The sequence below is a fragment of the Dipteris shenzhenensis genome, chromosome 33, assembly GCF_047967505.1.
Source record: "Dipteris shenzhenensis isolate YYH24624 ecotype China chromosome 33, Dip_SZ_1.0, whole genome shotgun sequence".
NCBI classification, from domain to species: domain Eukaryota; kingdom Viridiplantae; phylum Streptophyta; class Polypodiopsida; order Gleicheniales; family Dipteridaceae; genus Dipteris; species Dipteris shenzhenensis.
The window spans coordinates 40,162,101-40,174,979 of NC_141628.1; the positions used below are offsets into that span (position 1 = coordinate 40,162,101).

A 12,879-nucleotide genomic window follows, 5' to 3' on the forward strand; every position below is an offset into this window, starting at 1 on the left:
TTATGCAATCAGTACATTTGCAAAAATCAGATACATACAAGGCCTTGAGTTGATATGCAGAAACTTCTCCTTCTGGGAGCACGGGTTACTCTATATCTCCGCCTACATAACCCTAAAGAACTTTGTTGGTCGAGTAGCATTCTCACTTCCCTGGATAATAGTTGGCCAAAACTATTAGCCACCACAACTTCGAGCAGCAAGCACCAAAAAACAATGGAATACAGCCTCACTATTCACAACAAATGCCTCAATGTGTGCATGAAATTGCTCTAAAAAGGCATAACAAAGAAGATCTGACAAAAGTTGAGCAAATGGAAATGTATCACGATTAAAATAGCTTGAGGTGCAAAACACTTATGTCTTAACGAGGGCAATTGTCACATATAGAGAAGCTTTGAGTTTATAAAAAATATTAGATAAATCCATAGCTAAGAATATTTACAATGCTCATGCACAAGCGTTTTGGACAAGTATCCAACTTTATTATACCTTTCCTTGCATAGCTTGAACCATAAACTCACACCTTAGTTACTTTACAACACCCATAAATAGCCACAGGTCAAAACCGATAGAATTATACACAGCTGAACATGCTTAATTTCCACTAGTTCTCCAAAAGTAAGCGCAGGCTTATCCAATGAAGGTGAGCACTAGCTATCACTGCTAAACATCAGCGAGTTTCTATGTCTAAAATATTACCAAAACCGTATGGCATTTAAAATTTGTGCACATTTGTCTTTGTGTTAATTTACAAATTTAAATGAAAGATTAGAGTTATTCTCTATTTAGTTTTGGAGAATCTTGAAAATGAGTGATTTAGAAGTTCGAGAATGACCCATTCAGCCATTATCAATACTAAATCGAGGCCTGTTGGACAAAGTTATCAACGTTTATGCTAGATAATTATACCCAAAGATTTGTGAAAGCCAGTTTAGGAAACTATGTGCATCACGTAATTGAAAAACTCTTAATGTTATTGACATTCCAATTTATTCATTAAGGATATCTGCTTCTATTTATTTTTGCCTCTTCAGCTCCACCTTAAGAACTATTGGCTGATAAATGCCTCCACAGAGCCAATTTAATACAAATAAATCAACTAGCCAACATTTGCAAGTAGCCTCAAGGTACCAAAATCAGCATTTATATCCTGCTTTATTGAAAATATGGTTTTTGATTAATGCTCGTCAACAACTGGGCACGTCCGTATCCCAGCAGCAATAGAGAATCTTCGGGAGAAAAGATAGTTCCAGTCAAATGGTTGGCAAGATATAGAAAAATGGAGAAATGATACTTTTCTACGCGGCCAAAGAAATACCTTGAGTTTCATAGAAAAATTACATGGAGAAAGATTTAAGTGCTCTACGAAGTTCACTGGAAATCTGTCAAGATCTATGGGATAACCAAAATCATTGGAGAACAATAATTCTTTTCTACCTCCAAGTTAGTTTTGTTGTTTCGTTGTTTGAGGGAATCTCAGCTTCACTCTATATTGTTGATCCCTAACTCATCATACACTGGAATAACAGCTTCACTATCCAAGAGAACTTAGTCATGCTCATGGAATTTCAGGGCAAGTATGTAATTCGGAACAGGGTGTAAAGCAGGTTGGATGACTATTTTCCAAGAGCATTGCAATATCCTAAGGCATATAATCACAGAGATCTTCAGATTGTGAAGAAGAAAAAACTCACCACAGAATACCCTTCTCAGCCAACAAAATTTAACCAAAGAAATGCAGCCTCGTGTTATCTTTTCTCCAATAAAGGCTGTGTGAGGCTACTTGATTTTTTCGAAACGGACACCTTAACAGGCTTGCTTGAAACATCTCCCAAATATTTCTGACTTTGTGCTGCATGCCTTGCAGACTGTGCAAAGACAACAAGAAGAAGAAAACACTTAATTAAAGAGCCTGAGATTTGCAACTCCCCAGGTCCTCATGAATGCTTGCACTTTTAGGTTGATTTGTGTGAACCTAACACTCACTCTTACAGTCAACAGTCGCGCAGCTGAAGAAGCTCTGTGCGGAATCACAGAGACTGCTGCTCCTGCTGCCGCAACCCTTATTCTGCAGATAAAAACATGCAGCATTAAAATATGTTCTGCGATTAGTTCATGAAATGTATGGCAAGTACCAAGGAGATGAGTATACAAGCAAGGTGAATCCCGCAAAATATGGAGGGCCTATAGCACACAACTGCCCTCTCGTCTCCCCTTGGACTTTAGGGAATCAAATTTGTAATGAGAAGTACTACATCTCTACATTATCTATGTTTGAACTTAAACACTTCAGACCTTCTACAAGGCAAGTACCACCAACTTTTGCAAATGTAACTGTCACCTCATTATTTTCATGTTACATTTTCATGTCGTGTACCATTATCACTAGCAAAAATCTGAGAGCAATTTATAGCCATAACACTTTTTGGACAAACAACCAGTGACAATCCGAAAGAAAGTCGTCGTCTAGAAGTTCAATGGGAAGATGAAAACCTCGAACAAGCTTGAAGAAAGTTTCATTGAGTTGAGTAATGCTCCAGTTTTTAATCCAAAAAAAGACAAGGAGGGAAAAACACCTAGGAGCCAAGAATCTAACCACACATGGCGGACGAAAATGATGAATTTGCTTCAGGCATCTCACACTCCAAGGAATTCACTTCAGACATCTCACACTTGAAGAGCATTCCAAAATGCATTTACAGCATGGTTTTGCTCGCATCAGACATTTAATCCAAAAGTATAACTATCAGTTCTTGAATCTTTTGCTCATGCTTCAAGAGTTCACTCGAAGAGTTCACTCGAAGAAGAAAACCACTGAAGTACATCGGAGTGTTGCAGTTCTCAATGTACCTCCAAAAATAGAGCCCAAAACCTTCCAAACATTATAGATATATCTTCACAAGAATAAATATAATCGAGAGGTTTTTCATTACAAGTAAAAAACATGTGATTCCCATCCTTGGTATCATAAGATACATAAGTTTTCCTTGTCTAGAGGCTTCTCTGCTACTTCAAAGATTTGTCGAGCATTTTTGGCACGACAGGTTCAGACGTATTGCATCTTTGTGTGGACATTGAAATATGGCAAAACAAACATGGTATTTGCAAGTCACAAATTCAGTATGCCATGGGTGTAGGATCGCTTAAGAGAGAGTACAGATAGCAAAACGTACCACAAGCCTTAGCCGTCACGTTAAACTTGGATTAGATAATCAAAAACAAAGGAGTACAAGGTACAAGTACCTAGACCTAGGACTAAGTGTCCGAAGTGTCACATAGGACTAAGTGTCCTATGTGGCCTAAAAGACACTAACACTATAAGTGTCTTTATTTATGCCTACACAGCACATACCATGGCCTATAGGGCACCACTAGAACCACCAAAGGATGGCCTACAAACCCCCCCTCCATGGGATGGGCCGAAGTACTCTGGAATCGTCTCAGAATACCTGGTATTTTCTGGTCATGGTGGCACATGTTCATCCAAAAGGATATAGCCACCTATGAATGTACAAGGGATGTCAGATCATGTAACAAAGGGAACCAAGTGTAAAACCTGTCGAAAGACTTCGAACTGAAACGAGGAAGTGCCTTTGTAAACATATCCGCTATGTTGTTCTATGTGGGAAGATAGGACAACTATGTCTCCTGCTGACAACCGCTCCCAAACATAATGATAGTGAACTTCAATATGCTTGGTACGCGCATGAAACATTGGGTTACGCGCAATGGCCAAAGCACTCTGGCTGTCAATGTAGACAATAGTGGAGGATGTCTAGCGAATACCAAGATATGTAAGTAACTCTTGAAGCCAAACACACTCTACTGTAGCGATGAAAGCTGCCCTGTACTCAGCCTCACAGTTAGGCGTGGCAACTGTTGGTTGCTTCTTGTTGAGCCAAGAGATACATGAATTGCCAAGCAAAAAACAATTGCCAGTATGTGACACTCTGGTGTTGGAACATCCTGCCCAGTCACTATCCGTGTAAGCATGCATGGTAAGTGAACCCTGATCACCATAGAAGAGGGCTAAATCCTGAGTGCCTCTGAGATATCTGAAGACTCTCTTCACTGCCTGCCAATGCTGTGAACTCGGCATGTGCATGAATCTGCTGAGCTGGGATACTGCATACTGCAAGTCAGGTCTGGTGTGACATAAATACATAAGGCATCCAACAGCCTGCTGATAAAGAGTGATATCGCATGGTGGGCTCCCATCATGAGCTGAGAATTTGAAGCCACGGTCCACTGGAGTAGAGATTGGCTTGCAATCCTCAAACTCAAAACAATCAAGGAGCTGTCCAATATACTTGGACTGAGACATCATGATACCCCCCTCAACATGAGCAAACTGAATGCCCAAATAATAATGGAGCTGTCCCATGTCTGACATGTCAAAAATCTGCTGCAAATCAGCCTTGAAAGCTGCAATTTGCTGAGTATCCCGTTGATATAACCAATACCCTCTGCTCTCCTGGATGTAACCAATAAATATGCATTTGATTGCCTTGTCATCAAGCTTATGTCTCAGCTGAGATGGTACATGAACATATGCAAGAGACCCAAAAACTCTCATGTGTGAAAGTGAAGGCTTCCTTCCTTTCCATGCTTCATAAGGTGTAACCGTCTTCAATGCCCGTGTAGGTGATCTATTCAACACATAGTTGGCACACATTACTGCATCAAGCCAAAATTTATTGGGCAAAGACTTGGCCTTACGCATGCATCTGGCCATCTCCATTGTGGACCTGTTTTTCCTTTCAAAAACAGGATTCTGCTAAGGAGTGTAAGGAGTAGTGCATGAGTGAATAATGCCCCGTGAAGACAGAAATGCATCAAACTCCTTTGACATATACTCTCCCCCCCTATCTATGTTGAGGGTGACAAGCTTGCATCCTGATTCATTCTCAACCATATTCAGCCATCTCTGAAAGCATAAGAAAACTTCAGATTTGGCTTTTAAAGAATATACCCATAAATATCTTGTGAAATCATTAATGAGAGTCATGAAATACTTATACCCCCCAATGGCATTTGTCCTCATTGGGCCACAGACATCACTGTATACTAGCTGCAATTTCCTTTGTGAGAGTTTTGGACAGTTCTTTTGAAAAGGAAACCAATGCATCTTACCCAAAAGACAACCCTCATACACATGTTTGGAAATGTGTGAGTTTGAGGTACATCATTTGCCATCTGCTGTGAATGTAGCTTTGCAAGAGCTCTATAATTGAGATGACCCATTCTCTCATGCCAAAGATGAGTTTCAGCAAGCTGTGAATCTGAAATTGCAAATGCTTCAATAGAAAGTGCAGCTGAGTGATTATCAAGGTGATAAAGCCCCTTTTGCAAAGTGCCAGTGAGAACTATGGCATTGTCATCACGAAGATCATAAACTAGGCATCTGTAGCCATCAAAAATAACTCTGAAACCTACAGTGGCAATTGCTGAAATTGAAATCAAGTTGACTTGAATTCCATGCACAAAAAGAACATTTGTCAGAGTAACAGGATGGCTTGAAATGGATGTGAGCTGCACATCTCTAATTCCTTTAACAGCATATGAAGCATTATTAGCACATGTGATAGTCCCCCCTCGAGGTGCATCAGCTAAAGAATGAAACAACTGTCTGCAAGATGTGACATGCTTGGAAGCACCACTATCAAAGTACCAGGACTGAGCATCATTAGCAGTAAAGAATGCATCAGCTTTGGAGGGATCAAATGAGCAATGGACGGCCCATGCCCAATCATCCTGAAGAGCATGTGCATGTGAAGCATCTTCTGGCTCATGGGATTCAATAGCATGTGAGGCATTAACTTTCAATCCTGCTTTCTTTTTCTCCGAAGCAATGCGCTTCCTGCACTCTGAAATTTCATGTCCAGGCTTGCAACAATAGTTGCATCTTTTCTTCTTTGACTTATCTGCTGTATTTTTAGATGCATGGGAGGAATTGCAGCTGCTATGCGCAGATTTTGGCTTGCCCATAGGCTTGGAAGCCTTGCCTCTTCCTGTCTGCTGTGAAGCAAAAGCATGATCGGGACTTGGCTCTTCCTGCAAAAGCAAAGTCACTAGCTGATCAAAAGAATAGTGGTCTGGATTACCCATGGCCACTAATCGAAGGGGTGTAGCAAACCCTTGATATGTATCTGGTAGTCCATTCAATGTGGTACTGACAAGCTGTGAATTTGGCACCACCTCATCAATGTTGGCAAGCTGTTCCATGAGGTCCTTGACCTTTGTCAGGTATGCATCCATAGACTCACCTTCATTCATACTGACGACTTGTAATTCCCTACTCAAATATGCAACACGAGATTCATTGCGAATCTGATAGAGAGAAGCCAATTTATCCCAAGCATCCTTTGCTGTCCTGCAAGACCGGATGTGTGGAATAATGATTCTCTTGCATGATAAAGCAATGCATGAATGTGCATTTGCATCTCTTGCATCCCATCTTGACTGTTTTTGAGTTGGAAGAGCAGCAGCAGGAGTGCTAGAGGAAGAGGCATCAGGAGTAGTAACCCCTGCAAAAGGACCAGCAGTAGAGGCAACCACTCTAGCATTGGCTGGCCTCAGATCAGCCCCAGAAACAATATTCCACAAATGCTTTGCAACAAGAATATGTTTCATGAGATAAGACCACATCGGATAGTTGGTGCCATCCAACTTATCATCTTCACGAAGAACTCCAAATAAATCTTGATTGTTCCCAGCCATAGCAAATGTGATACCCTGAAAAAGACCTGAAAACCCAAAAGCCTCAAGGCTATTACTGCAAAAAGCTGGCTGTCCAAAAATGACAGCAAATATCTGCAAATTTCCGACCCAAATTAAAGGGCAAATGCAGATCTGACCCAAATGTGACTGTAGCAGGCAATGTTCACTGCAAAAACAGCAAATCTGGCAAAAGCCCCAAATTTATTGAGGGCAAATAGGCCCAAAAAAAGAGCAAATGCAGAAAAGCCCCAAATTTTGCTGAAATTTTTGCAAATGTGACCCAATGTATGCAAATCTGACTCAATGTCCTACAAAAGTGACTCACTGTCCTACAATCTGACCCAATGTACTGCAAACAAGAAGAGATTGCAGACCAAATCCCAAAGCCCCAATGTTCTTGCAGGAATTTGCAACCAAAGAAGCTGAAATGAACTGAAGACCCGAAAAAATACCAATGTCCAGAATGTAACCTTGCACGTGCAACCACCTGTACGGGGACCTTGAAAGATGTACTAGCTGTACGGACAGCTCAAGTACAGTGTGCAGTAACTGTACGGATCAAGTACAGATCAACTGCACTGTACGATGTACGGTTGAAGTTGTACGGTTGAAGTACGGAGCTGGTGCAGGTACAATGGTACGCTAGTACGAAAACTGTACGGAACAGTACGTTCCCACATGCATGTACGGCTTGCAGTACGGACAAGTATGCAGGGCAAGTACGGAGTTGTACACCTGCTCAGGTACGGAGCTGTAATGCGCAAGTATGATGGCAAGTACGAATCTGTACGAATGCAGGTGCGATACCTATACGAAAACGTACTGACAAGTACGACGATGCATGTTCACCTCTGTAAGGCTGCTCAGGTATGTTTACGAAACTCAAACAGGATGTATGGCGCAAGTATGTACGGACTGTACGAGACCTTCTGTATGCTTGTACGAAAGATGTACGGCACAGTACGGGCCTGTGTGAAAGTCCGTACAGAAGGTGATGTAGGGAGTCCGGGGGCAGGAAGACGAGTAAAAACCAGCTCTGATACCATTGTAGGATCGCTTGAGAGAGAGAGAGAGAGAGTACAGATAGCAAAACATAGCACAAGCCTTAGCCGTCACGTTAAACTTGGATTAGATAATCAAAAACAAAGGAGTACAAGGTACAAGTACTTAGACCTAGGATTAAGTGTCCTAGGTGTCACATAGGACTAAGTGTCCTATGTGGCCTAAAAGACACTAACACTATAAGTGTATTTATGCCTACAAGCACATACCATGGCCTATAGGGCATCACTAGAACCACCAAAGGATGGCCTACAATGGTCTCTTGTGGATGCAACACACAAACCAGCAGTCACTCAATTTGACATAGGTCTCAAAAACACAGGTTTCAAACTGAGTAAACATGACACTGCCAAGGGGTTTAACCCTAAACTTAGCAAGTAGAAGATTCATTGAATTGAGCCAAGCAAGAAGTGCAAACTGATTTACTAGGAAACTCATCCTCTAAAGACATAACACAGAGTGCAGTTTCAATCTCATGATAGTCACTCGTAAGGTTGAAAACCATAAACTCCATCACGCATAGCAGTGATTTACTAGGCACTCAAACACCGTGTGTTTACATGCGTGCGTGTGTGTGCTCGCGCCAGCGTTTGAGAACCAAATTTCCAAGTTTTCTTTTTGGAAAATGCTTCTGGTTGTTTGGGATTCACCCACCTAGACAGGATTTTGATTTGTTTTTTCTTTGGGTTAGATATTGGGCACTTTGGACTCTGTGGAAAGACAAAAATCGTAGAGTTTTTGGTGATCCAATTTTCTCACCTTACTCTTTCTTCAGGCACTCTTTGCAGCAATCTTTTTATGATTGCCTGCAAACAGGGTCTAGATGTATATTTGTCCTATATTGAGATCTTATCTTGATGTATTTGAGTACATCTTGCTTTGAGATGCTGACTCTGTAATATAAAGCCAAAAATTCTCACCAAAAAAATGTGTGCGCGCACGATGCGTGTGTGTGTAGTGGAGTGTGTGTGTGAGAGGAGAGAACATTTAGTGTAGTGCGTGTGTGTGTAGTGGAGTGTGTGTGTGAGAGGAGAGATCTCCAAAAATGCACGGGGGTCTGAACATTCTCAATATTCAAATGCATTTACTTGCTCGCAGAGGGAAAATGATGATGCAATTTATGCAAGGAGATCAGCCTTGGGCTTTCATGATCCGCTCTCTCTTGTTACATATTCATACCTCTGCCTTTGGGCATTGGCAACCTACCCAGTGGGATTTCTTATTTGGTTCTATCCAAGGCAAGATCAAAGGCTGCCCTTTTGTCTCTCGCCTGCTTCTTGATTGGAAACATGTCTTATCCCACTTGGAATGGCATGGCAAAGATTCTCTGTCGGGAAACTCTTTGAGGGTTTATTTTTTGGTCTAAAGTATTCCACCCTCCTTTGGCCATACAAGAACCCAGACGTTCTTATTTTCTCTCCTTCAAAGGCATTTCATCTGTGGCGGATGTACTTCAGGATGATGGCACAATTTTATCCTTTTCTATGGCTGCTAGCAAATACGGCTTGGGAGCTCATTATCGTCCTTTATGGCATAGGATTTCAGCAATGCTTCAACCGTACTTGCCGGTACCTCGTTTGGAACTTCAGAATAGGCTTGAGGATTGGATTTTAAGCTCTTCTTCCTCAGACGCCCGTCCCTTGAAGCTCTCACATATCACAGTGTCATCTCTGTACAAAGTGTTATCACCTCCACCTTGGATTTCTCACAGAGCAAATACTCTTTGGCATATGGATCGCCCAATGAAGTAGTGGGGAGAAAAAGGCTGCGTCTCCTTTGGCATTACAAAGTCCCTCCTCGGCAACAGCTTTTCCTTTGGCGAGTTCTCCTTGGCATTTTTCCATCTGGCCAGTTACTCGCACACAGACATATTGCTCCGGCTGTTTGTCACAGATGCCAGCACTCTACTGAATCTGTGCTTCACATTTTTTGGTTCTGTCCACATACTTGTGATTTCATCGCTCTCATCCGACAGAGGCTTCAAGCGAGCTTTCCTACTGTTACTTTTGGCAGACTTTTATGGTTGTTTGGTTTTCATCCAGCGAGACAGGGTTTTGATTTATTTTTTATATGGGTGCGCTACTGGACACTATGGACTTTATGGATGGACAGAAATCATAGAGTCTTTGGTGATCCACTATTTTTATCCTTCCTTTTTTTCAAACGATCTCTGCAGCAATCATTCTACGATTGTGTTCAGACTCGTTTGATTGATCAAGATGTGTATACAGCTTATACTGAGATCTTTAGTTGAGTAGTAGTTACTTCGTTTTTGAAGTAACTATTGTAATTATTTTACAGCAATAAAAGATTTCTTCTCACAAAAAGAAAAAAGTGAGAGGAGAGAACAGCTTGCAGCCAGCATCCTGCGCGCCCCTTCCTGCTCCTTTTCTTGGTTCCTGCGGCAGCCCTTGTGCTCCCACACTACGGGTGCTTGTCCGTACCATAGTTACCAGCCGAAACGGAAACGGAAGAAACGGAGTTTCCGGGCCCCGTCGAAACGGAAACGGAAGAAACGGCAATATGATACAATTTATGTATAAAAATTTATTTTTTATACATAATATAATTATCAATAGAGTGCAAATCATACATAATACAAATTACAATTATCTATACTTGAAGGCTGAAGCTTCAGGCTTCAACCTTCAAGCTTCAATGCATCATTCATGATTCATGCCTCTATGATTCTAAATTCTTGAATGATGCTTCAATAATCTGAAATCAACATGTATCATGAGTCATGACTAACAAGTTTGGCATTACAAGAATCTGAAATTTAGAAGTTTGAAGTACTTAAAAGTTTAAACTTAGCACACAAGTTGAAACTTGAAACTTGAAAGTATTCAATGTCCAGACTCCATAGATGATCATGATTCATGATCCACAAATTTCATCATCATGACTCGTGACTCATGATGGGATGCATTTGTTGCTCGTATGCAATCAGTTATTTGCGATTATGAAAAAAAATTTCTCAAAACATTGAGGGATATGGTTGCTCGGGCAAAATCTACATGTCAGTCTTTGAATGAACTCAGTCATTTTTTTTCTTTGTCTCTTGAAGAAAGCACATCTTTATGCCAAGCTAGACATTGTTTGCAAAGTAATGATCATAGAAAAATTGCCAAATGGGAGACGAGCTTGTCAGCGAGCTTTCTTGGATAAAGGTTGCTCGTCGAAGGGTTTTTTTAAGAGCTTACATCATAAGCGACAAGCTACCAATATTTGTCGTACTCTGCTTTCTGATAGACATTGGACTTCCTCTCGAGCTCAACTTGCTGCAGCTTGTGCTCATCATTTTTCCAGGCAGTTTGGACAGGCTGATTCTCTTTCTCCGGCAGTATTGGCAGCTCGGACTCAATTACTACAGCATGTTTTTCCTATTGTTTCGTGCACAAGCTCTTGAGCTTGAATGCCCTTTCACTGAAACAGAATTGCCCACTGTTGTTCAATCATGTGGTAAATGGAAATCTCCGGGATGGGATGGCCTTATAGTGGAATTTTTTCTTGAATATTGAGATCTTCTCCTTCTCAAGCCCATTTTGCTGCGTATGATCAACCATGCCTAGGAACAGCAACATATGCCAGTTTCTTGGAAAAAAAGGGCTAGTAAAGCTTCTTCCCAAAAAGCAGATTTGTGAATCATTGGCTAATTGGCGACCCATTTCTCTTATGCCTGTCAATTATAAAATCATCACTAAAATGGTGGTTGATCGTATTAAAGGATACTTGCATGATGGCTTACATCTTGCACAATAAGGTTTTGTTCCTCGCATGCATATCACTGATAATATCGCAAATGCTTATGTTGGAATTGAGTTTGCCAAATACACAGAGCAGGATGTTCTTTTACTGCAAGTTGATATTGCCAAGGCTTACTTCATCTCTCAGACAATGCATGCTTTGGGATTTGGGTAGAAATTGCAGCATATCATATATTGGCTTTATAGTGACAGTCAAACTGCTTGCGTTCTTTCTGGGGATATCTCTAAAGCATGGACTCTTCGTTGTTCAGTGCGTCAAGGCTGTCCACTTAGTGCGCTCCTGTATGCTATAGCCACGCACCCCATGCTTCAGTATATGGATCATCTCGTAGCTACGGATAAGCTACATGGTTTGGAAATTCATGACAGTAAACCATTGCTTGCTCAAGCTTATGCAGATGATTCTTTTTTCACTCCCCACAATATAGAGTAGGATCTTTCTGAGCTAATGCAAGCTCTTTCTTTATATGGTTTAGCTGCCGGGCTTCATGTAAATTTTCAGAAATCAAAATTGTTGCCTTTACATTCCAAGGAATGGCACTCTCTTTTATGGCTTGGAGAAATCATCCCACCATCTCGATTGGTTCGTCATCCTGGTTATCCTTTGAGTTGGACACTTTCTCCTCATCAACAATCTGATTGGATTCTCGCAGCTCTCAAGAAAAAGCTGGAGTATTGGAAATTGGCAACTTGGCCTCTGCATGTTCGAATTGTGCAATCTATTCTGATGGCGTATATTCAATTCTACTTGCCTCTTATTATGTTCAGCAAGGCTGATCTTGCCTCTTTTATGTCTGAGGTTCTGAAAATCTTCTGATGTTCTCACCATGGCAAAAAAATCTTGCGTTTGCTTCAGGTACAGCAGCTTTGTTCTCCAAAGATGCATGGAGGTCTTAATATTCTCAATATCCATTTGCACATTCTTGCCCATAAGGAGAAACTCATGCTACAGTTTTTGCAAGATTCTCAACCATGGGCTGCCATGATTCGTCATTTAGTCTTGCATGTTGAATCTCTAGCTTTTGGTCATTCAGCTTTCCCAGTGGGAGTTTCTTTTTGGTTCTCTGACAGGCAAAATCCCTGGCTGTCCTTTCGTTTCCCATTTGTTAATGGATTGGAAACATATCCTTTCCTGAAAGTCTTCTCGTATCCATATGCTGCCATCTTAAACTGAAGAGGAAACAAACTAGAGATCTGAGGTATAAGACAAAAACGAAGTAGACAAAGGAAGAACTAGCCAAAAAAACATAGCGCAGAGGGACGTACTTGCAGAGAGAGAGAGAGAGGGCGAAATCAAGAAGGTGGGGATCAAGGCTGTAACTAAGGGGGA

General features: G+C 41.2%; 1 protein-coding gene across 1 annotated transcript in view; it reads right to left on the minus strand.

The window, feature by feature from the left end:
* Window positions 1–1,176: 1,176 nt before the first annotated feature.
* LOC147880106 (DUF21 domain-containing protein At4g14240-like) overlaps window positions 1,177–12,879 on the minus strand; it is an 88,351-nt gene continuing 76,648 nt past the window's right edge. Inside the window, exons 13-14 of the mRNA XM_087372017.1 lie at window positions 1,987–2,068; window positions 1,177–1,868 (exon numbers count right to left, since the gene is read on the minus strand). Of these exons, the coding sequence (XP_087228143.1) occupies window positions 1,749–1,868; window positions 1,987–2,068 (202 nt within the window). The 3' untranslated portion in view covers window positions 1,177–1,748. The remainder of the gene's footprint in view (window positions 1,869–1,986; window positions 2,069–12,879) is intronic.